The sequence below is a fragment of the Dermacentor silvarum genome, chromosome 8 (genome assembly GCF_013339745.2).
Source record: "Dermacentor silvarum isolate Dsil-2018 chromosome 8, BIME_Dsil_1.4, whole genome shotgun sequence".
Taxonomy (NCBI): Eukaryota; Metazoa; Arthropoda; class Arachnida; order Ixodida; family Ixodidae; genus Dermacentor; species Dermacentor silvarum.
This window is the reverse complement of record NC_051161.1, coordinates 88,719,696-88,746,056: the sequence shown is the minus strand read 5'-3', so window position 1 is coordinate 88,746,056 and position 26,361 is coordinate 88,719,696. Positions and strand designations below refer to the sequence as shown.

General features: G+C 43.7%; 1 protein-coding gene across 1 annotated transcript in view; it reads right to left on the bottom strand.

Moving 5' to 3' along the window:
• Nucleotides 1-26,361, bottom strand: part of LOC119462744 (sodium-coupled monocarboxylate transporter 2-like) — a 76,550-nt gene that overhangs the window by 20,017 nt on the left and 30,172 nt on the right. Inside the window, exons 5-11 of the mRNA XM_037724025.2 lie at nt 20,851-21,008; nt 18,518-18,655; nt 12,806-12,935; nt 12,135-12,223; nt 8,205-8,314; nt 2,979-3,046; nt 2,200-2,286 (exon numbers count right to left, since the gene is read on the bottom strand). Coding sequence (XP_037579953.2) covers nt 2,200-2,286; nt 2,979-3,046; nt 8,205-8,314; nt 12,135-12,223; nt 12,806-12,935; nt 18,518-18,655; nt 20,851-21,008 — 780 coding nt within the window. The remainder of the gene's footprint in view (nt 1-2,199; nt 2,287-2,978; nt 3,047-8,204; nt 8,315-12,134; nt 12,224-12,805; nt 12,936-18,517; nt 18,656-20,850; nt 21,009-26,361) is intronic.

Sequence of the window (26,361 nt, the reverse complement as noted above, 5' to 3'; positions counted from 1 at the left end):
AGGAGGCGAAAAGATGTCGGTACTGTTTTCGTTCACTTGCAGCCTTCTTGAGCAGTGTGAGGGCGAGGTTAGGAGAAATGCCCGAGGCTGGGCACGAAGGCAGTAATGTCTTTAAAAATGTTGGCAAAGCATAGTAAAACAATACAAGGCTAACGAGCGCGACTCACGAGATCAGGCACACACACACACAGCTTTGCTTCGCCACAGGCAAAAAGCAGAAAGAACTGGGCAGAACGCCAGGCAGCTGCTGCCATCTGTCGGTCGGCTGGCGAAGTGGACGTGAGTCTCGGAGGTACTGATACCTCACAGCAGTTGCTCACGCCGACGGCATAAACTACTATTCTGTCAACAACGCAGTGCTGAAGTACCCCGCAGCTGCCTCGCCTGCGTGCGTTCTTGAAAAAGCAAGTTTACAGAGGAAATGACAAATATTCTTGCACAAGTGTCTGGTGCAGAGGGAAATGTTCGCGCTACGGCTCGCGAAAACAGGACCGGCACTTCTACGGCCGCCTGCTCTTCTTCGTTGCTTGACGCGGAAGGCTCGTAACCGTAAGCTTAATATTTCTTGCGAAGTTCGAATGGTCCTCGTTTTCAGACGTGTACTCATCGCTGGTAGAGGCACCAGAACTCGAATCCATGCTCGCGATGGCGGCGTCGGCCCGCTTCGAATGACCGCGGCCGGCCGGCTGGCCATCCGACGAGGGTGCCGTGACGTCACGCCTTCAAACTCCCGCGTAGGGCGGCGAGGCGCGCGCTTACAAAAACGCCAAAAATAACGCCATCGGCTCAAAAATGAGCTAAGTGACTACTTTTTTTCGGTGTAATCACACACTGAGGATTCATTTTCAGCATTTTCGTAAAATTTTCAGATTTCGTGTCCGTATCCCTTTAAGGGTGATCTGCGTCGCCTCTAACATCCATAGCCAGGTGGTCTCGCAATTCAGACTCAAGAGGAATATGCAGTTTTTATGCTTGATTGAAAAAAATTCAAGAACGTTAAGAACTAAATGTCACTTTTTAACGATACAAGTGTACTCAAGGTGGACGTGACGCTAATGTCACATTCCTATAAAGGCATTTGGTCCCTCAAGAGTTATTGCCCACTTCTGTTCTCACAAGAGCGGCAGAAGGAATAGAACCAATCACCCCACACCCCTCCCCTCTTATATATTCACGGCCCGTATGCTTATTTACCATAAACAATGCAAAAGTGTTTCATTTACTCATGAGGTAGAGAAGCTGGTTTTAATACCGAAACCTATCACAGCAAGCTGGGCTAATCAGATATCATTCATGTGGGATTGCAAAAAATGTCAGAAAAAAAGCTGGAGACATGGAGTTACTACCCCTCGATTTCCACAAAAGTAAGAACCAAGCCAGAATGAAGCAAAAAATAAAGAAACAGCTAACACGAAATGTACCAGAGACATTAACGACGTAGATTCGCAACATTTTATCAGTTACATCTGGCAAAACGAAATTTTGTGAATTTATTTGTTTTGGTGGTTGCTGCTGATAATATGGTCCGTTTCTTACCGGGCTGGTTTTGTAAGCCGTATAGTAAACTGTAAATGCAATGGGTTTTGGTATTATCGAAATCAGTTGTGGGCGATCGCTGTCTGTTGTTGTCAGTCTTTTATCCGTCGTGTTTTTCATGCGCGTTTGTATTGATTATGTCTACTTCTAGGTTCACGCAATCCCTTGTGAGATGCCTCTCTAAGAAAGATTTATTTCTGATGTCTATTTTTTATTTATGCTATATTGTGTACTTCGAGAATCTAAGCAGGAAGGCTACAAAAAGGATTGCAGAAACCCGCGTATAAAAGTAACAACGCTTAAATGTGATTCAAATAAATTTATACATCAAAACAAGGATAGCTCCTCACTACAAGTTCGATCAAGTTCATAGTTCCTGGTAAGAATACAGAACGCAATAATGGCGTGCGGCATTGCAATCAGCTATTGTACTATGGGAAAATAAGCATTCGTGCTCGTTTGAGTGCAAAAATACGGGCTTAACGCTCAGACAGTATTTATGACAGCCGCAAATAATGTCTTGAAATACAAAGTTAAACTGCACAAATATCCGAGTGCTAGGAAACGCAATCACATTAAAAAACTGTGCCAAGAAATAGAGTGAGGTCACGCTGGCACTATAGAGAGTACACCGCGATGAGAGAAAGGTGACAATGCTCTGACCTTGGAATGCACAAACGGGCATGTGGTGGCAAGTATCAGCAAACCGATGCAAGGACCGCTAATTGCAGAAACCACCATCAATACGGCCTGCACAGAGAAATGAAAGATCATGTTTATACCGTCAATGAACAAATAGTACCAAGCCGGCGTGGGATGCCAGGATTTATATTCCGGCACGGAGAGCATGCTCACGTTTTTTCCTGCTTGCTGGCACTTAGTTGCACAATGGATGTTCTGTCCATTAGAACTGCGCTTTCAGACGCGTGGCCTTTATCACTTTTTTCTTTGCTTCTGTCGCTGTCTATGTTAATTGTTTCAACAATTTGCTCGTGTTTACTTTGTCTTTTGCTGATACATTTTTTACCACTCCTGCCACAGTCCTATTGTAGAGGGTTGCAGTTTATGTAAATAAATAAATAAATAAATAAATAAATAAATAAATAAATAAATAAATAAATCAGTGAGTACGTACATTGAATTACGTGACTATACTAAAACGTCACCGCTAAACAGGTTGTACACCGGGACAGTTGAAGTTTGATAGGTTTGTTTCCGCTTTCTTTGCATCTTGTCGACCATGGTTCCATATGCGCTAAATAAAGGAATGGCAGCGTGTCCAGCATTCGCTATAGGTCTTCCATAAGTAGATCCGGTAACGTCTTCGTGAGCGCCAAATCGGCCTCTCTGTTTAGCTATGAGACACCCTTTCTGGTTTCCTAAAACCACAAAGTTGAATAAATAACCGGGCTAAAGGGGGATAAATATAAAATTGCATTTACCATAGTTACAGATCCCATATAGACGCAGACACAGCTGTAAACAGTCATGATGATGCCAAGAAGGAATGCTGAAAAAAAAAAGATAGCTTTCTCTTTAGAAAATCTTTCATTGGATGGCAGATAAAGATTTACAAAAATGTATAATATGGCTCCAAGCGTGTCTGTCATGATCGTTTGAGTTTGGCGTATGAATAAAGTGAAGTGGTTTGCATTAGGAAGACATACATTACTGGTCGATTGTGATGTAAAATCAGTAACCATATCGTCATCTCTACAAGTGAAAAAGTGGGGACTCAAACACGTTGATTGCATTTCAAAATAAGACGTCAACGTTTTGTACTTAACAAACAATGTGGTATTTATAACGATTCTGGATGATGCGGCAAGGTTAACAAAGAGATATTTTTCTCCACGAAAGCCTAAATGAAAGACGCAAGTCTTGCAGCATTGGTTCAACGTCAAAAGAAAAATTGCGGCTTCTATAATTTACTTTCTTATAATCCTTCTTATAATCTTTCCTCAGGGGTAGGACGGCGGCTATCAAAGTAGGACAAACAAAATCAGAACCATTTCAGCTCGGACGTAGAGGTACTTTTCAGGGTGCGGGAGCTGTACCTAGGGGCGTAGGCAAGGGGGGGGGGGGGAGGGGGAGGCTGATGGGGCTTCACCCCCCCCCCCCCCCCGAAATTTTTTTTTTTTTTGTGCCGGCATGCACCGCCGACCACAACAACACCCGGTGCCGGGAATCATTCGGGATTTTGTCTACAATGTCTTTTTCAGGCTCGAAAAGACATTTTGACACGAACATTTTCAATTTGGGCCGGATTTTATGGCAACGCCCATGAACCTGGAGTCACATTACGCCAGGAGCGCCATCCGAGCACAAACTTTCAAGGGCTTTTCGATAGCGAGAGGCCGCGCTGCGGCATCTCGCAGCGGCCGTGGACTCTACGGAGCGCATGGATTTCATTTCCGAAACTTCATGGGTATAAAGTTTTCATAGACTTTTGACGGAAAAGGTACAGTGACATTTCCAAAGACGTGCTTTCGATTTTTCAATTCTGGAACTTATAGGTTTAATGTTCTTATAAACTTGGGCCAACATGCGCGCACTGGAGCCCTCATGTCCAAGACGTTCCAGAAATGGAAGCACGTGCACGCGCTCGCACACACGAAAATAATAAATATCACCGTGGCTGTCAGCTGGCAGCTGATAATTTTCTCCAAACATTCTCAGGAAGCGCGCCCTATGTGATCGATCAGCTGGACGATGGTAGGCAAAGTAAAATAAGAGAAAACGGAAGAAAGTTAACGGCCTAATATTGAGGCAGTTCTTTTTTGCGGGCGACAAGGTCTAGCTCTCCGTGGCCATAGGGACAGTGGTCCTATGGATTTAAAGAAAGCCCCGCTGAAAATACTGGTATTTTCAGAGCGCTTCTTCGAATGGGAGCTGATTGTGGAGATACATATCTGAAGAACCATTTGGATAAGTTGCCCCAGTAATGCCTCGTATGTAGGCCAGATGTACAAAATCAAATTATGGAAATTTGCGGCGAAATTATCAAAGAAAGCCTAGGTGCAAAAGTAAACGCTGCAGGCTGCTTATCCATACTTGCTGACGAAACGACGGATATTGCTGGAATAGAACAGCTTACTGTTTGTGTAAGGTACCTGAACAAGAATGCCAACGACATTGAAGGAGTGTTCTTGGGCTTTAGCACCGGAATAGATGCCCTCTCTCATTGCCACTGCAGGTTAATTCTATGTAAATGTGTACAAACTGCTGCAGATTCTAGTCACCCTTCCAGTGACCACTGCCAGCGCAGAGAGAATATTTTTTAACATGAGATTACTAAAAAACTACTTGCGCTCGACGATGTTTAAGAACGCATGGTTAGTCTGGCGCTTCTATACGCCCACAAAGACGTCGGCATCAACGTGTCCGAAGTCATTGACCGCTTCGCTAAACTTCCCCGCCGAGTGAAGTGATTGTCCTTTAGATAGCGAAGCAGCAAAAATCAATGCAAGTAAAAAGCTCTGTTCCTTCAGGTTCATAAACTCGTAATTATGAAAACGTATGAATGTTCATTAGCTTTTAAAACCGCAGAAAATTTCGCCGCTTATTCTAACAGTTAGCATCATGATCAAAATTACGAGGAAATCAATAATCAATTTTGACCGACCTTGCTCATTGAAATCCCGGCCCACGCGGCGTTTCGCAACAAACAAACTCGGATATTTGGTAGTTGAACTTGCCGCATCATCTGTAGATTTTGTTTGGCCTGTTCTTTCCGTTTTAGCTACCTGCTTTTACTTCTTTTATGAACCGAAGCCATACCCTTCTGTACTTTTGGGTGCAGAATATTTGTTTCCGCTCTGCAGGCAGTTAAATGACACATTTGCTTGCTGATTTCTGCATTATTTCTCTATTATTCTACCCATATGGTGCTGTCACTACCGCCGCATGGCCCAATTAAGTACATATCACGATTTCTGCTATCGTAGTTTTGTTCTTGCCTGGATCGTCTGTCTTTCTATGCGTAAAGTTTACTATCTGTGACTGCGCAACATGTTTATTTCTCTTGTTTGACCCATTATATACAGTGACGTTTGCTTAAATACCTAGATTTATTGGAGACATATTTATATTTAAATATCTTGTTGCGAGATTTTGGGTATATATACAAGCAGTGAACCTTGTTTCCAGCGGCAATTTTCTGCCCTTTATCAAGTTTTATCTTCGAATTAGTATATTCCATTCTATCTTCGCATTTCTAATGTACATTTTGCAGAACTGGTGCTTTTTATATGTACTCACTGTTGCGACTATAATCTCAGTGTAATTACAATAAACGCTGCTCCTGCGGAATCTACTGCAACGAAGGACAGCGTCATTGAGGTTTTTTTCCCTGGCCGTTGCATGTGTACAAAAATGTAAACAAGGTTCTTGAATGACAAAGATTGATCAAAATAATTGTCCTCAACTTGTTCTTTTCTTGACCTTTACGTTTTACATATCAGCTGCATGCACTGCTTTGCTGGCTTCGAACTGATATATAGTTCTAAAGTTCGTGCGATATTTTCTTTACTTATTAAATACACAAGAAAAAACGCGGAAGCATTGATATCAGTTATTTATTCCACCATTTTTTGGGACATACGAATATATTCTTTTGTGAAAAAAAATACATAGTTTACTTGACAGTGCGTAGCGTTTAAAAATTCGATTGCAGCATTTAACCTACAATGACATTGGCAATGACAATGCAGTCATTATTCATCTATTTGATTCCTCGACAAATTCCATAAGAAGGGGGCTCAAGAAGGAGGCCACGCTGCAACGTGAGCCCCCCCTTCGAACAAAATTACTGGCTACGCCACTGGCTGTACCGCATGTGAAACACGCACTCTACGCTGACGATATCACAATTTGGTACCCGGGAGGTTCGGAGGTGGCTGTCGAGCCGTTGTCATAAGGCTGAGCGGGTCTTCTTGCTGAGAGTGAAGCGTAAAAACCGTGTGGTGCAGGCGCAGGCGGCGGGCGCTGCGGGAAGGGTGATGCCACGTTAGCAATCTGAGAGTAGGTGGGCGTTTGTAGGGCCAGAGGGCTTGGGACTTGCGCGCAAGCAGTTCTTCCGTCACGATGTTACGTAGGCAGCCCCCAGACGACGCTGCATGGACGTTGAAAGCTCATGGGCAAGTTTGTACATGCAATTCCTCGCGAACGATGGTACGGATGAGTGGACGCAGCTCGTTGTCGTTGGTTGCCCTGTGACCAGACGCGTCAGGCTGTGCGCCGGTGGAATGAGCTTCGTCGAGGCGCTGGCACGTAGCGATGATGTCGGCTACACTAGTGGCGTTTTTCACGACAAGGGCATTAAACGCAATGTTCCCACTGCCATTGAGTAAACGGGGCACGCAGTCGTTCTACGCCATGGAGCTGTTGATACGGCGGCAAAGGGCGAGCACGTGTTTTATATATGAAGTGCACGACTTACCGGTGGGCTGAACACGCTGGAAAAGCTTCTTTTTCGCGACCTCAGAGTGAACAATGGAGATGGCGAAAATCTGCAGCAGCTGCTGTTTAAAAGAGGTCCAGTCTGCGGAGTACTTGGTTATCGAGCAAGGTCTTCGCGACTTTGCTACATGAGTGATATTCGCCGAATCGTCCCAATGGTAAAATGCGCTTACGCGGTCGTAATCTTCCAACCAGTCCTCAACATCGTTGCCATGGAGACCAGCGAACATCTGGGGATCCTTCTAAGTACTAGTAATGGTCGAAGAATGTGTCCCCGCAGGAGCAGGCTTATTGGAAGCTTCGGTGTTGGGATGCTGCTTGTACGATATGGCCGAGGGCAGTTGATACAAGAGGCGACCCGGGCGGAGCTCCAGGGATGTACTCGAGTAAGCTCGATAGAGAAGAGGACAGCGGAACAGGAGAGCAGCCTCCTCCATTTCTGAGACAAAGGTTAGGCCGCAGGGCTTGCTTTTGGTTCAGCGAGAGAGCCACCCACTATTAGCGCCCTAGTGGTGATGATGAGTATGTCCAGATGAGGAAGATGAAATGGACACGCAGCGCTCACAATATGCTGATCACATGCACAGTGGGAATCATTGTTATGCAAAGTACTTTGAACGTAGTGCAGGATCTAGCATTGTCAGAGGTTCCGCGAAGTGTTGCCAGATGGCGCAACGTGTCCGTGTAAGGCGAGAAATCGTGTAGGTGGGACGAGAACGGCAGGTAATCGCACGACGACAACCGCAGGATGGCGATCACTGTGACTTGCAAATGACGGCGTCGATGATGCCATGACAGCGGCGACGATGACACGACACAGGTGGTGACTACGTTGGCGTGACGTCTGATTTATTGAGTTCCGAGCAAGAACAAAAATAACAAAGGAATTTATCCTCTCATGTCTGCATGGACCACACAAACGTGTGTCATCCATTTCACAGAGGAATGCGCAAGTGCGAGGTTAATATATTCCTTATGTTAATGTGTTTACGCGAACATTGTCAAGTAAGCCATTTCGAAGTGGAAGATCGGCAAAGAAATGTATTTGGTTTATTGTGAAAACAAAGCCTGCCCCCCCCCCCCCCCCCCTCACCCCCGCGTAAAGTTTTTTCGAGTTGGACAACAAATTAAACCAAATTAGCAGCACCGCTATTAAGTCTTTAAAGGTGCAGCTACGATTTGATCATATGATATTCAGTGATACTTACCAAGACCATGGGTTATCCAGCGAACGTGTGCATCGAGCTGCTTGAAGCGTGGCGATAGGACGTCGACGTAGATAACAGCTGCTTCGGAATTTATGGCCGAGGATATGGTGCTGGGGAAAATGCACATGGACTGTCGATTATTTAATAAAATATTAATGATGTCGCAATATTCCTAGTCTGTGAGAACAATATGACGCCAATGAACAATGAAGCTAAGGAAAGCACCGGGACAACTTAGCTGTGACTTTAATTGAAATGTTCAAGTAATTTTTCGTTATTCGTGCATTCAAATTAGAACCGCATTTAATTGTCCGCAGGCTTCATTTGGCTTCATTGCTTGTTGGCTTCGTATACGGCTGTAAGAAAAATCAAGCCCCTGGGTTCCCTTTCTTCTTGCTCAATATTCATATCTATGGTTTTCGTATTTTGCATGAAATGCTATCATTGCACTAAAATATATAGGGTTAATAATTCTTTGATATTTCTTTCGAGATCGTTAAGGTACCTAAAATTTATTTAAACGCATCAGAAACAGCTTGCGCAGTATTGTGGTCGTTTAGTAAGCAAATTGAAAGACAGCCAAGTGTGAGTTTCGAAGAAGCTATCTTGAATCAAGCAACACAAAAGAACTTCTTAGCTGTTTGGTTCGTCGAGGTGCTAACTCGCAACTGTCATGTTGATCCCGTGTGCAATGAACTGTTACATACTGTTGGAATCACGCACAAAATATTACATTTAATACCGATGTTGGTAAAAATGCAACTTATAAAGCATGCCCGCTTTTAGCTTCACCTAATTGGGGACATACAAGAGAATAAACGGCTCAATAGTTCAGTGCAGTACAGGTTACTTATAGCCAATGAATAAACTGGGACTGGTGTCAGCGCTTGTTTCTTGCCGCACTTACGGGCACATTACACACGAAATCAGCCCGGAACCTACTCAGGTGCCTAATAGACCCGGATCAATAACGTGTAGCCGCCCGTCGAAATTTTCAGCGGGCAGTCCATGCTAATGCAGGAGACACAGCTCAACTCTTTTGACATCTGGAGGACAAATACATCAATACCTCCGTGAGCGCTGACCACATTTTCGAATACAAAGAAACCGCAAAGCCGGAAATGAACCGTGACTTCACGACTGCCAAGATCAGAGCGGCAGCTGACAGGATGCGTTGTGGACCGGCTCCAGGTCCAGAACAAATTACTGCCACCCTTATTGCCAACTTTGGTGACCGCATGCTTAAACTCTTTACTGACCAAATTAATAAGTATTGGCAAGAAGGTACCCTTCCTCAAGAATGGAAATCGGCCGAAATTTTCTTTATTCCTAAACCCAACTTTCGTCGCCTGTCCCTCACCTCCTGTAGAGGCAAGGTCATGGAGAAGTTACTCCAAATCAGGCTCACTGAAATACATGGAAGCTAACGACCTCTTCTCAAAGACAATGTTTGGCTTTAGAGCCCATTTATCAGCACAACGCGTTCTATTCCGACTAAAGTACGACCTAATCGATCGCCCCAGTGGAGCCACAGAACAGGAGCGCGCCATTCTGGCGAGTGAATTTCTGGGAGCCTTTGATAATGTCCGGCATTCGGCTATCCTGGCGAACTTCGCTAGAATCGGAATCAGACAGCGTACATAGGACTAGGTGGGGGCCTTCCTGCACAACCGTCACCTGATCATACGAGCTGGCGACGCCAAATCTGCCTTATCACAATGGGGGACTCTGGCACACCCCAAGGGGTAGTAATCTCGCCACTACTGTTTAATATAGCACTGCTGGACCTTGATAGGGCATTCAACAAGATACCCGGAATCAAGCATGCTCTATATGCAGATGATATTACGATATGGACGAACACCGGCAGCATGGCACAGATGAAAGAAGCACTACAACGGACAGCGAATACTTTAGAGTGCATCGGCCGCGCTTGCTGACTTCGTTGCTCTTCTAATAAATCAAAACTCCTGGTATTTAGGAAACGTGGCAACGAAATTCCGCTGAATATCCAACTTGATCAATCCCCGGTCAAGGAAGAGGACACCATCCGCGTCCTGGGAGCTCACATTAATAATCAGGCCAACAACAGTGCAGCAATTCAAAAGCTCCGCACTACCTGCACCAATATCTCCCAAATGATATCCCGAATTGCCATTAGACACCGTGGCATGAAAGAAGCGGGCCTTACAGGCCTTTGTGATCAGTCGTGACACTTACAGCTTCCCGTACCCGCGCATTTTCAAAAGGGACGAACTCAAATTGGACCACCTGCTTCGCCTTACATATCAGAAAGCCCTCAATGTACCACTCATTGCTTGGGATGGGTATCTATAAAACAGCGTCAGAGCTCTTCCAAGCTCATAACATGAACCAAGTAATTCGGCTTTCGGCTCGCACGCGCTTAAGCAGGTCGCGCCACGGTAGAAACAGAGGGCATCAATCCACCCATGCAGGTCACCAGCAAGCGATCACTACAACAAGAATGGCAGAAGGAAGTCATTACTCGCCCTCTGCCACGTAATATGCACCCCATATACAACGTGAAATGGAGAGCTGCCAGAGCCAAAGCCTACAACAAATATTCAGATCAAGTAGGCGCCTTCTTCGTAGGTGCCGCCGGACCCCTGCACAACCGCTCCACGGTAACCGTTGTACACAGAGGACCAGTGGTAGATGCGTCTCGGTCGCCGGAATAGGCGTCACAGTCATGGAAGAGGCCGGTCTAGCCTTAGACATGCGTAATCCAAGAGCCACCTTCGTCCTTACGGATTTCTGGGCGGCGTATCGTAACTTCGCAAGAAGTCAAGTCGGCCACCTCGCACGTTCAAAACTGCAACAGGCTACAGTCAATCGTCAAGAGGGTCAGTGGAAAGAGCTGCTACGGGTACCAGGGCCCACGGGAGTTCGAGGTAATGAGATTGCTCGTACCTTCACCCGAGAACTTTTACACCGGGATTCGGCCTATTCCTCCACAGCGCAACTTCTCGCTAACCGGGATGACTCCCAGCCCCTCCTTTCATATTCTGAGATACTGCAACACATTCGGTTGAATAGACACACTCTACCTCCCCCTGATCCCAGATTAGATCAGGCAACACAGGTAAGGCAACACAGGTAAGGCAACACAGGTAGCATAGCGACGATAACAAGCATCGTCCTTTCCAAATCCTTCTGTCTTGTCCAAGATAGATCCTACGGCATACAATCCGCAATGCAAATTATGTGCCCTGACGGCCATGTTATACCACATGGTCTGGACATGGGATCAGAATGCCAAAGTATCGGCCAAGCGTAATCCGATGATAGTCGAGTGGGAGACGACCCTGTCCAGCTCGGCCCTGTCCAGTGCACCTGTATGTTTAGAAGCTTTCTTGCACAGGGCCTACTTCACAGGAAAATAGCCCCCACATTGATCAAGTGCGTTGGACTCAAGGGGTCATTTACGCGGTACGGGTCCTCAATTCCCACTACCATGTCGGCAGGGCACCACTATAATTTTAGCCCTATCTTCGTTTAAAAATAAAAAATAAGCATTGAACGATACTTGAGATCTATGTGAAAGCTAGCTTCCTGCCTCCCATATTTCAATTTTATATAGGTGGCCTGCAGTTCAAACATGGCACTTATTGTGGATTTGGCTTTTGCTAAAGCAGAATGCCTTCCAGGCTGTTTTATGATAAATCTATTATTCAACACTTCCACAAACCGTAACGCCCAGTACGGCATCTGATAAATGGAGTGTTGTGCATCGTGCCCACTCGTTTAAATAGATACCGAAAGCGATGTCTCCTAAAGTGATCAGCCTAGAATAACGAAGAAAACGAATGGATTGATCATTTCAATATTCAAAAAATTACCAAGACTTTCCAACAACGCTCCACGTGGAAATGACCATATTCAGAATATATTATCGTGCTTGACTTTCACCTGGTTGAGGCACTCACTACTGCGGCGAGGAAAAGCCCCGTGAACCCTGGGAAGCTGATCAGGTAGGTTTTTATATAAAACGGCAGGATCTGTAGGAAGAAGAGAACGGTTACTCAGATACCGTGTGCTATAAATGAGTCACATTCTTGACTTGTGCAACGTTGTTGACGTGCTCAACAACGCAATTCATGCGAACTCCGGGATCAGAACAGAGAGATACAAAACAGAGTGAAATATCCCACGTCATGTGGCTGTTCTTAACTACGAATACCGTATAGGCCTATAGCAGAACTAATGTCACGTTCACCTGTTCTTCAAGTGTTTTTTTTTGTATGAATAAGTTTTATGCTTTAATTACACAGCTTTACGCTGTCTTAACAAAGAAATTTGAGTACCTGTTACCTACACGTGGCAGAAACCACAGATTAAAAGTTCTGCAGCAACGCATTACCTTAAAGGCAATTTGATCGTGTACCGGTGCAAACGGACGCATTATATCCTGTTAGATGGAAATGTACATATCATTCCTTTTCACTCCCGTTATTACCCTATGTCTTTGAAAAGCCGCTTGTCGACGTACCGAGAAAGAACTGTGTTTTCCCTTTGATAGTGGGGCGCAAAAAGAGGTTGACATGAGAGGAACAAAGAAGGAAATGGAAGCGTGTACTTGCCTGGTCTGGGCTTCTGATTTCTCCGAGAAGCTGAGGGTCGCAGCCCCGAAACCACAGGATTAGGGCGATTGCCATGGCTAACTTCACCAGATTGACGACAAGGAGAAGTACGGCCCCTAAAAGTACTGTTCTGCATGTAGATAGATAGATAGATAGATAGATAGATAGATAGATAGATAGATAGATAGATAAACTTTATTACAAAGATAGCGTTTTGTCTTGCGCCGAAGGGGCATCGCTAATGGTCGGGACCCCTAGTCCATGGCATGTAGCAAGCAGAAAGACAGGGAGAAACATGCTTAGATATAATTTTTTTCAAGTGTTGTATAGGGCGCACCGAAATAAAATCGGCAAATTTATTTCAGTGCCTTCCCCCCCTTCAGCTTCAGCTTTATGTGACTGAAAGAGAATGCCAAAAGCAAAAAAAAAAAGCAGCGGGTTATTTATGATGTAAATATTGCCTGTTGCCCTGTTAGGTGCGTTCCAAGACGCATCATAACGCTTCGAGCCTCCGTGATAACCTGGGGCACAATTCACATAGGTTTTCATTCATAAGTGCCCATTACCATTGGCTGGCCTTCTTCGCCAATGATATGTTCATAATTAGCATTGGCTGAAAGTGGAACGAGAAATTTAGTGTAAGAGCTTTTTGTCAATACGAGCTCTTGAGGCGCAGGTAAGAGCAAAAAGCAAGGAGCAAGGCGCTGTTATAGGTAAGTTCCTGTTTGTAATTTTAGTGTCTATTTCTTTCAATCAAGTGTCATTCTCAATCTCATTTCATCTGTGTTCAAGCTTTAAACAAAAAATTTTCAAAGTTTTTGCCACTTAAGTAAATGGAATGGCGTTCCATAGCAAAGCGGAAAACATGTGGAACAGCGTTCCATATATGTGAGCCTCTCACCTTTCAAATGCACAGTGTAAACATCTGGAATTAGGGCGGAAGTGACACAGCCACTCCTCTTCGGTACAGGTGGGAGGAACAGTGTTCCTCTAACAGAGGCTATTTCACTGGAACACAGTTTTACATATGTATTGTTGCTAACATTTAGTGAAAAAGTAAGAGGTTGAAATATCTGGAACGCCGTTTGATTTGGGTAAGTGGCCTATATTTCCAAAACTTCTGCGCCTGTATTTGTAAGCTAAATGGAAGGAGATTGGGCGTGTAGGGCTGGTCATTGATAACAAATTTTAACACAAATAATCGCGGTTACTTAAAGTCAAATAATCAGATTTGTGAATTTTCTACGTTCGAGAAAAGTCAACTGATCATGGCCGACATTGTATCAATATTATGAAGTTCACGAAGTCACAGTGTTGCTGCAGTGAGTGCATTCACTTTTCCACTTGTCCCACTGGCTTAAATGCATCGCTCATATGCTCCGACTCCACAGGTACACCCACGCATGCCACGCCTTCAGGCTGTTTCACATGGCGCGATTGCGCAGAAAAAATAGGTCTGTCGCGCACGTCGCAGAGCGATTTTCGCTGACAGCTTTCACATATGCGTTTGCGACAGTGCGATTTCCGTCGCTGCGACGTCGACGGTTGCCCGCTGCTCACGAAGCATACACGCTTGCATCGCTAAATAAAAGCAACGTGGAAACTAGTCAATTATTACAATTTTCTTAATAATATTTGAAATGGAATAGGTATACCATTTCTTTACGTGTAAATGCGTTCCGACTTTAAGATCGCTTAGTCTGCAGCTGCGGTGAGGGAAACGCTGCACAATACCGCAGGTATGAGCATGCAGATAGTGCGGCGTTGGGGGGCTGGTTACGTTTAGTACACTGCAGTTTCGTTGTTGCCTGTAATATATCAAAGCCGCAACTCTTTCCCTGGAGGAGCATTTGCTTCTAAGAAGAAGCTACTATTGAGTGTGAAATCACCAGGCACAATTTGAGGCAAGAACAACAACAACAACCATTTGTAGCGATGAACAGGTTGACGACGGTGTCGATAAAGTGGGTAGAAGCGGTGTGTTGAAGGCGGAGTCTGCTCCCGACCTGGATAGCGTGCATCGCCTCCTTTTAAACTAATTGTGTGAGCTGGAGAAACAAAACATTGTTCATGAAGCTACTGCGCTGGTGGGTATGCCCTGTTATAACATCATTGAAACTGGCACGCGACATTGTTCTGCTGAGCTTCCAACACGTGGTAAAACAGGAAAGCATCTATTTCGACGACCCTCGCTGTTGCCTCACACGTTGCCCCGGCCACATCGAGCCAATCGCTGCGACTCAGCGACTGCGCAACCAACATGTTCGAATCAAGTCGCCGAGAGCCCTCGACGTCGTGGCGGTTGCTGAGCTACGGAATTTGCTGCATCGCTGAGTGAAAATCGCGTCATGTGAAACGGCGTTTAGTAGTGATATCTTAGCTCACTTTGTGGCTTTCATACTTGCTGTTGAGTAAGCCAAGCGTGGACGTCGGTGGCGTTAAATATAAAACGTAGGAACAGAGAACGAAACTTATCTTGAAGATGTCATAAGTTCAAGAGGTATATTAGAAATCCTTAAAATGAATGAGACCCTCTGTTTTGAGAACGAACAATGCATATGCGAGAAAGTTATCGTGTTCATTAAAAGGTACATTGCGCTCACACATCATCAGAAATATTAAGAAGCACATTACATCAGTTCATCGCGCTATTAATTCACCTTGACAGTCCAAGAGGGCAAATACAAGCAAAAGGAAACGATGGGACATGTGACCTTTGAAATGTTGTTATCGCGTTGTATCCATTCAACTGAAAGCCTAACAAGCAGCCGAAATTTTGTTCTCATTAAAACGTTATTGCATTCTTGCGTTTTGCACCCATACGTTCTCGAAAGATAATTTTTTTTGAATTAATTAATTATTTATTCATTTAGATTTACATACTCGTGCACTATTTGGGGCTATGGTAGGAGTGGGATATTACGCAATTGTGCAGCACACGAACGGTACAAATATACACAGCACTGCAGAGGAAAACAAAAAAAATCAATGATACTCAAGTTCGCGCATGAAATTGCACAACGGTATAGAATTAATGGCTTGAGGCAGCAAATGGCAACATTCGATTGTTATGGTGCGAAAACTATATCTAAACGCGTCAGTTCATGACCAATAGGGTAAATTATTAAATCGGTGAGACCTTTTAGATGAGGAAGGTACCGCGAATTTTGTCTATGTACTAAGAGCAGAAACGTTTGGTGGATTAATTAAGGTGCGGAAAAGCTTTAGGGATTCTATGTAGAGGTGGGTGCTGATAGTTGTTAAAGTTAACGCAGAAAGTTTACATGACAGGGAAACGTTGGTATCATAATGACGGTAGAAGAACCTGATTACGTTTTTCTGAATCGTTTCCAACTTCTCAATACTACAGTTTTCATAGCGATTCACACCATACAGGCATACTTCGTAAGTGGCCGGATAACTGGTTTGAAAGTGAGTAATTTAGTATTTAGGGAGCTGTTCCCAAAGTACGCTGTAAGTAAATATGTGCTTCGCTGCAAATAAAATTTTTATGATGAGACCATGGCGGGTTGCTAGTAAAATAAACACCTAGGTATTTATATGTGGACACACTTTTTAGTGCGCAACAGTTAAATGCATAGGGAGACGGGGATGGAAAAGAGACGCCTAGCAAATTACATGTATATGGTTTTCCTAAAATTGATGGCATGGATGTTGTGCAGCATTGACAAACTTTATCAGAAGCACCATTTTGTTATCATGTTATCATGTTATCATGTTACCAACGTTATCATTTTGTCATTTAGTTTGATAAAGTACGCAATCGTCCGTATACAAATGTATATTGACAGGTATGTTAGAACGCAAATCATTTACATAACGCAATAATAGTAATGGCCCTGCGGCACGCCGGTAGATATGTCAACACCAGGAAAGTTTGTGTTTTTGAAAGAAACACGCTGTGAATGGCCGGTAAAACACTAGCGATTCAGTTAACAAGAAAAGGATTGTTAAATATTGAGTCAAGCTTGCGTAAAAGTTTCGAATGAGTGACTGTGTCGAATGCTTAGCAGAACTCGACACAGACAGGATTGATTTGGGGGACCTACGTCAAGTGGTGAAACGATGTCGTGGCTGCATTCTATCAGTTGAGTGGTAGCACTACAATCCCGACGAAAGCGATATTGAGAATTAGATAAAATAGTTTTACCATCAAGGTACTCTGAAATATGCCCGTGTAATATATGCTCCAGCATTTTGTTTGAGTAGGATGTTAGATTCGCCGATAATATAATAGAGATTGTTGGCCACCAGACATATAAAGGAATTATACTGTTGCTGTTTTCCGTGACGAAGGAACTATTCTAGTCGGTAGTGTTTTCTTGAATATAAGCTTTAAGTAGCGGCTGCACCAAAGGGACTAACGATGCAGAAAAGTATTGGACATCTCATTGGGACCGTAACTTTTTTTGGGGTGAAGGTTCTAAATCATGTTAAGAACAAAATCATGTCTCGCATTTTTCTATCGTTAAGGTAGGTTGCAAATGACCATTATATGTTGTGTCGATTAGCGTAGAATCATTAGCTGATGCATTATTAACGATAACATTATTGCTAAAACTTAAGTTGGGAAAAATTGTGCCCCAAAATTTTGTGATTAGTGCGTTATAAGGTACGTAAGATAACAATGTCATAAAGGTCTCTGGCTTTTTTGTCTTACCACGAGCTTTTTCTTTAATAATATGAAACTGCGCTCTAGCATGGACGCCACCAGCGCGCTAGGCATCTCAGCATAGAAAGGCGATGGAACAAGTAAAGCAATTCTGATGTCTCTCATGGAACCTTTGGATAATGTTTTTTTTTATTTCTCAGAAGGACAAACATGGTTTTGGACAAAGGACAAGATGTTGAAAAAAAAAACTGCGCTAATTTGTTGACATCGCAGGGCAGGCTAAGCTGTTCAAACTATTCGAAAAAATTACGTTATAGATGAATAATTGAGTGGTCATGGGACCGATTAAAATCGTGAAAAGTATAATAAATAAATCTTGGTGCCCGGACACTGGAGGAAATGACACTAGTATAGGTCTGTGATCCGACAATCTATCTACAACTTCACATTCGTAGTCCTCATCAGTAATGCACACACTGACGAACACAAGGTCTAAAACAGCTGCCCCCCTGGATGCTGGATTCAACGATCTGCTTCATGCCACCTGAAAGTGAGAAGTTGACGAACTCGATGCGTTATTAATATCGTGGCCGGATACAGACGGGCTTGGCGAGTGTATATCAGGGCGTGATAGTCACGCTATAACAAAACATTTGCAGAGGAAGCGTTGTGCTCGTTCATGAAATTGCTTAAAGTCTGGGGAGCAGTAATCGATGCGGGAGGGTGATAAACCGCACCAACTAAAGAGTTTTATTATGAAGGCCAACTTTATATCAAACAGTTTCAATCTCATCTTGCCCTTCCACCACCGAAAAATGCAGGTACGAGCTCAGAAAAACCAGGATTCTGAGACATTGCATGGATCCGTACATTATGATTAGGTCAGAGCTCTTAGTATTCTTTTACTCTGAACCTTTGTAACAATTCCGAAACAAGGCGAGAAATTAAAGCTCTTTCGGTGTAGCGACCAAAAGCATTCCACAAATTTCCATTTGGCCTAAGTACATTGAAACTTGCAGGATACAGTAAAATAATCATTACATGTGCCGCATTATGCCGACTATCGCAAGTGTTCTTACCTTTTAGCACTGGCTAGGCTCCTGGAAGCCATGCACCTTTGAACGACGACTTGGTCCATGCCCACACGGTAAAGACATGTCGTGAGGGCAGCGACAGTAACCCAGACGTTTTCATCGTGAGAAAGGTCAAACTTGATGCTTGAAATTTAAAGAGGCAAGCAATAAAACGGTTGCTACAGGTGCGATCATTGCAGTAAAATTTGCTTTGGGTATGTTTTCACATTTCGATAAACGGAAATCTAACGTCCACAAAATGACAGCAAAATATTTTACTTGACTTCAAGTGAAGTGTAATTTAGGACCTAGTGCCGCATCGTGTAACAATCCTATAACCGTTTCTGCAAATGTATGGCTGAAGTACACAGTAGCGGATCTATAATGCTCGAACTAAGTCAGTTCGTTAGTACAAAGTGTTACAGCATATACAACACAATGACATGCATCGTATAATTAGGTGCATTTCCATACCCGCCAGGTTAACCCGGTGGTTATCGCGTTGCGCGGCTGAGTTCGAGATCTTGGGCTTCGATTCAGGCCACGACGGCCACACGTTTACGGGGGGCGAAACGCGAAAGTGCTCGTGTACTTAAAATTAGGTGCCAGTTTATAGACTCCTGATGGTCAAAATCAATTGGAAGTCCCCCACTACTGCATGCCTTATATTCGCATGTTGATTTTTTTGTGCGAAGAACCCCAGGATTCCATGAACGTTTTCAAATGTGTTGCAAATGCAATATAAACAATGAAATGTAAGTCTACATTTTGTGTGATTTAAGTACGAAGGAACACGATATAGCAAGGAAGCAAACATTTCAAAGTCAGGACTGTGTTATCAACGAACCGCAGATAAACTTGAAACTTAATGAAACGCCTTAAACCAGAGGCTTCATATAACGCAGACATTTACGATTTTTAGATGTACCAGCAATGTGAGTATCGAAATTATACAGACGCCAACGAAGAGTGATGGCGTTGGGTGCCAAGATTTATTGGAGGCAATTCGGAAATTCTGCAACGTTGACAAAGAATACGTGATATAACGTTGCCATAGTCAAAATAGGCAACGTTTATGTGAGGATCGTGGTCTGTGTCGTTACGTAACAAGAATTTCTGTCTGGGATTTTACGAGCCAAAACCAGTTCTGATTATGAGGCACGCCTGAGTGGAGGGCTCCGGATGAATTTTGACCACCTGGGGTTCTTTAAGGTGCACTACAACGCAAGCACCCGGGCGTTTTTGTATTTCGCCTCCACCCAAATGCAGCCTGCAGCCGCCGCGGCCGGGATTCGATCCCACAATCTCGTGCTCAGCAGCGCAACGTCTTAGCTGACTGAGCCACGGCGGCGGGTACGAATTTTGTTGCCTTCGAGATCGACTAGGTGGCTATTATATATAAGACATAGGTCGCTATTATTGCATCATGTAAAGGAATCTCTCAACATACAATTCCTATATTGTGAGTGACGCTGACGCCACAGAATTTGTACGTGTAGAATTGTTCCTTCAATAAAAACGATTCCCCATTTATTATCAAGCTGTGAAGCTAATCAGAGCGTGGAAAATTCAGGTATGCTATCAATAATGTGTGAGCCACGGAAACAGAAAAACAGACGTCATTGCATACTATGTTATGCTAGCTTGCACAATGAAGAGTGCATAATATACTGAGGAGCCTGCCTCACTATTACGATTTCGACGAGGGATGTAGAATGACTATCTCAGAGATGAGGATGTATCACTTTTGTTGCATCAGATGTAATATCGTCTTCATCCTTCCTGCAAGATCTCAACTGCGTTTGCAAAACACCGTATAGCTACCGCGCCCATTGTACGGCACATTGCAAAACCAAGTTTATAGAAGAATGAAGCAGATGCGAAGCATCTACCAGTACGAAGGCCGGGTTTCTGCTGGTGCAAACGGGCCCAGAACTTACCACGTGAATACCACTATGTTGTCATGCCTAAGCACTTGTGTCACTCATATGGTTCTCGCTAGTGTTCAGACATCGCTGCACGTTTCACCAGGTCAACCACACAGCCGCTAGTGCTGTGGCCTTTGAGATGTCGCGGTGGTCATACTGGGCAATCCCGCTAGTGTTCTACTGTTGGGCTGCATATACGGCTTCCACACAGGCACCCACATGGTCCCTGTTTGTCAAGGCTTGACTAAAAGCACGATTCGGTATGACGATGGTTTTCGTCGAGTGTGTGGCACAATAGTACTCTCTAGCTTGTTGCTGGTGACAATTGAAGACTTCTTTCGGGTTCCCGGAAGGCAGAGTAAAATATTGTTCAATTAAGATATTGCAGCGCCATTCACGAAGGAAACTTACTTTGCGATGTATCGATGCAAATCGAAATCATCTAGCGGTTGTAGGACTGTTGCAGAACTGCTTGAGTCTATGATGACCTTCACGACGACAGCTGCTGGTCCTAGCAGGATGAAGACTAACTGCATGCAGTCTGTCCAGACGACACCTCTGAGTCCGCCCTAATTTGCATTTTGTAGAAGACAAATAGAACGCCGCAAGAAGTCAATAAAAAGAAACGACGACTACCGAGCTGCTTTTTTCTTCGTCACACGTTTGCCCTCTACTCATTATTTCTGCATTTGAACATTACACTCATAAATATATGCCAGTGTATTTAAAAAAGCTTGAGCATTGGGCTCCAAGTAAATGTAAGCGGTTGAAAAATTTGTACATTGGAAAGCACTGAAAGATGAAGAAAAGAGCGCGGCCGACGACAATGTCGGAAAAGAAGCTCAGGAGCAGAAGGACACGATATAATGTGTCAAAGTTAAATTAATATTCCGGTGCACGGAATATTGCGATTGCACGTTTGAATTTGAAATTCTTGAATGCTACTTCAAGCAATTGCTCTGTAGGAATCGGAACTATTTTCTAGATGCGCATTTAGAATATTACAATTGCAAAGTCAGTGCATGGGTGCGTAATTTGAATCTGCCACAGAAATTCGCGGGCAAACGACCCTACATCTAGACTTGGACTTAGTTTAGCTAAACTTTCTCGGAAAACTCACAAATTTAAGTCTTGAAGCTTTCTATGTTTCTAAATCACTATACCACCTGCGTCAGCAGTGTAGCGCTATATACAGTGTGTATTTTTTTAGCTGCACCAAAATTTAAGAAATTGCATGGCGCAGGTAGCAGAATTATACCCCTTGATCTAAATTACTCGATGATGCGGCCATTACTTCTACGCGAAATCAAAATGCTTAATTGAATAATTAACATAATTACTCTAATAAACGTATTGTTATGGCATGAGCAAGGCAAGGATAAGCGGAAGAACACGCTAGCTGGCGCAGCCTATGGACGCCATATTTACCTGACCATCAACCTCGTCCTGTAAATAAACACTGCAACCATAACCGTAATAATATGAAATAATTATTTCATGGCACACATTTTAATCTACGAATTGTGTCTGACGTGTCGGACGAAATGCATTGGTGCTCCAGTTACTATTGTGCTTCAATGCATGAAACAGCGTATTCTTTAAAAAGGTAACTGGACCGCCAATGTATTTCGTCGGAAATTTTAAAAATTACGAGTAACCTCACGAAACTCGTGACGTTTTAAGAATTCGTTCCAAGTGGATAAGCCATGCGAACTCACCCGCTATAATTATTGTAGTGAAATATGTGCGACAAGGTATTTAATTAAGAAGGTATATAACGTAATTAGGTTAATTATTTATTGAAGCATTTTCTTTTCTCATAGAAGTAATGGCAGCCTTATCGTGTGGTTTAGATGAAGGGTTAGAATTCTGCTATCTGCCACAGGCAAATTTTAAGAATCTTGTGCAGGTAAAAAAAAAAAAAATCCCCCTATAGGACCAGGCTTTCTGTGCAGCCTACTTTCCGGCATATTTAGCTTGGAACTTTTGCGACTGTTCCTTAGCAGTAAGCGCTATTAAACCCTTTTCTGTAAAATGGACAATATATGGCCAGATTGCGCCTGCATTTCCTTTTAGACTGCCCATTCACAAAGTCCGATTCTTTCTTACATTCTGTGAGGATTGGTTTCATTGGCTACACGACGTTCATAACTGCTATGGACCGGTCAGCGTGGGTCACTTTTTGCAATCTCTCATAACGAATTCATTGAATAAAGTTCATTCTGTATAGCAGTGCTGTCCCCTCAACGTTATGCTAGAGATCTGCTATAGTTATGTGCAATATTAGACCTCCAGGTAATCTATATTGTGTTACTTATCGGAAGTTATTTGGAATATTTTATGTTCACTTTAACGCATGGGGAACTGAAATCTAAAAAATTGTTGGGCGTGCTTCAAGTACATCGCGCAAGGAAATGAAAGTATGAGAGCAAAACCATGAAAGTGATGCAGACTTGAGGCTGCATTCGCATATGGCGTAATTCTCATTTGAGCAAACAAACTTGATGAGGTCGTAGATGTGTTTGTAATATATATATATATATATATATATATATTGCGACGGGGAGAAACTACACTCGACAATGTATTTACAAGATATATACAACGGGCCCAAAACAAGCATACAAGATTACGCCCGTGTGCGCGAATATCAGCAATTGTCGTCTTCGTCAGTCCTGTCATCATCGTTGGCTACTGCAGCGCCTCGCCGCATGACCCCTGGCGGTGAACGCGCTGTCCCGGCGCTTGGTAGGTTCAAGTGATATCACTTCAGTCAAGTGACGTAAACGATATGAGAGGAGGATCGTGGTGTGGAGGTATCGAGAGGTTGTACCTCGTAGGTCATGTCTGCCACTTGACGCAAGACACGGTACGAGCCTGAAAAGGGCGAAATCAGCTTCTCACAAACACCAACTCACCATGCTGGTTTCGAAAGAAGCACGATGTCACCAGGGTTAAAGTGGGTATCGCAGTGACGAGCGTCATATATGCATCATTACTTTTCCTGGGACGTGGTCAGACGCCGGCGTGCAATCTCACGTGCCTCTGCTGCTCTAGATATGGCATCACGGCCATATTCTGACATTTTACCGAGAACGGCTGGGAGGATCGTGTCAAGCGGTAGTATACGGTCTCGTCCATAGAAGAGAAAAAATGGAGAGAAACCAGCAGAATCATGGCGGAACGTATTGTAGGCGAATGGCAGAGCGGCATCCCAGTCACGGTGGTCGGTAGAGACGTACATAGTGAGCATTTCTGTGATTATTCTATTGAGCCGCTCTGTGAGGGCGTTGTTCTGATGATGATACTCCATTTAAACTTGTAGCAGGTGTGCAATATGTCATGGACGACCTGTGAGAGAAAGTAGTGGCCCCGGTCGGTAAGGAGTTGTCGGTGAGCGCCGTGGTGAAGTATCACAGCTTCGAGAACGAAGCCAGCGACGTCGGTTGCACAGCTGGTAGGGAGATCCCCGCGTGATCGCGTACAGGGTGGTGTAGTCCGTAACAACTGCTATCCACTTGTTCCTACTAAGCGATAGAGGATCAATACCCACTAGTACCTTTATCAGCACCTTTATTAGTTTTAAACCGCAGCTTCGTAGCTTTAGTACCTTCCCGCAAAAATAGGCAAAAATAAAACCAAAATTCCACATAATGCTTAATTTCGGCCGCATTATTAGGAAAACTAATAAAGTTACATGAATGAAATTTTGCGTCCTAAATGAAAATTCCTTGAACTCTACTTTATCCAAAGTTTAGCTTCCTTGAGCATGTAGTTGTCGGGCTGTTTACAGCAGAAGATTGCGATATTTGCCAATTTTCAAAAGCAAATTATTCAAAAAGTAAAAATTCAAAATTATTTTGCTACGTCTAGGTACTAGATAAATATGTCCTAAAGCTACAGAGCAAGCCGCAATGCAGTAAGTGCGGTAGTTTCTTCTAAATATGGTCACAACTGAGACACAGTTCGCAAAAACCACGTATCTCATGCTTGTTCTTGAACATTTATTTCTAAATCACATCAATCAATTTTTTTATATTATATATAGTTGGAATATACAAGAATTAAGCTTCTTGTGGTTTATACGTCAACGTCATATCCTAAGTAGAAGAGCCGCCACGGTTGCTCCAAAAGTACTGAAAACAGGGGGCTCGTGCCGCCGGAGTGGGACCGCCATCCTAATCTAGCGCCGTGATCGAAGACGTCAGCAGCCGAACAGCGCAGCAATTTTGTCAAGTGTCTTCCGGTGGCACTGAAGACCTGGTCAGTATCGCCATATATGGCAATTTTTAAAACCTACGTATCATCACTGCAGCTGCGTCAACACGACTGCTCACCATCCCCGACATGTAGTCGTGGATACCGAGCAGAAATCCTAATATCCTGCGTGAAAATAATAATAATAATAATAATCATCATCATCATCATCAGCCTATATTTATGTCCACTGCAGGACGAAGGCCTCTCTCTGCGATCTCCAATTACCCCTGTCTTGCGCTAGCGTATTCCAACTTGCGCCTGCGAATTTCCTAACCTCATCATCCCACCTGACTTTCTGCCGTCCTCGACTGCGCTTCCCTTCTCTTGGTATCCATTCTGTAACCCTAATGGTCCACCGGTTATCCATCCTACGCATTACATGGCCTGCCCAGCTCCATTTCTTCCGCTTAATGTCAACTAGAATATCGTCTACCCCCGTTTGTTCTCTGATCCACACCGCTCTCTTCCTGTCTCTTAACGTTACTCCTAAGATTTTTCGTTCCATCGCTCTTTGTGCGGTCCTTAACTTGTTCTCGAGCTTCTTTGTTAACCTCCAAGTTTCTGCCCATATGTTAGCACCGGTAGAATGCAATGATTGTACACTTTTCTTTTCAACGACAGTGGTAAGCTCCCAGTCAGGATTTGGCAATGCCTGCCGTATGCACTCCAACCCAATTTTATTCTTCTGTAAATTTCTTTCTCATGATCAGGGTCCCCTGTGAGTAATTGACCTAGATAAACATATTCCTTTACAGACTCTTGAGGCTGACTGGCGATCCTGAATTCTTGTTGCCTTGGCAGGCTATTGAACATTATCTGTCTTCTGCATATTCATCTTCAACCCAATTCTTGCACTTTCTCGATGAAGGCCCTCAATCATTTGTTGTAATTCCTCTCCATTGTTGCTCAATAGGACAATATCATCTGCAAACCGAAGGTTGCTGAGATATTCGCCGTCGATCCTCACTCCTAATCCTTCCCAGTCTAAGAGCTTGAATACTTCTAAGCATGCAGTGAATAGCATTGGAGAGATTGTGTCTCCTTGCCTGACCCCTTTCGTGATAGGTATCTTTCTACTTTTCTTGTGGAGAACCAAGGTAGCTGTGGAATCCTTGTAGATATTTGCTAAGATATTCACGTATGCATCCTCTACTCCTTGATTACGCAATGCCTCTATGACTGCTGGTATCTCTACTGAATCGAATGCCTTTTCATAATCTATGAAAGCCATATAGAGAGGTTGATTGTACTCCGCAGATTTCTCGATTATCTGATTGATGGCATGAATATGGTCCATCGTAGAATATCTCTTCCTGAAGCCAGACTGTTCTCTTGGTTGACTGAAGTCAAGTGTTGTCCTGATTCTATTGGAAATTATCGTGGTGAATATTTTATACAATACTGAAAGCAAGCTAATGGGTCTGTAATTCTTCAATTCTTTAACGTCTCCCTTCTTATGGATAAGTATAATGTTGGCGTTCTTCCAGATATCTGGTACACTTGAAGTTGTGAGGCATTGCGTGTAAAGGGCCGCAAGCTTTTCAAGCATGATATCTCCTCCATCTTTGATTAAATCTACTGTTATTCCATCTTCTCCAGGCGCTTTTCCCCTGGTCATGTCTTTCAAGGCCCTTCTAACTTCATCGCTAATTATAGAAGGAG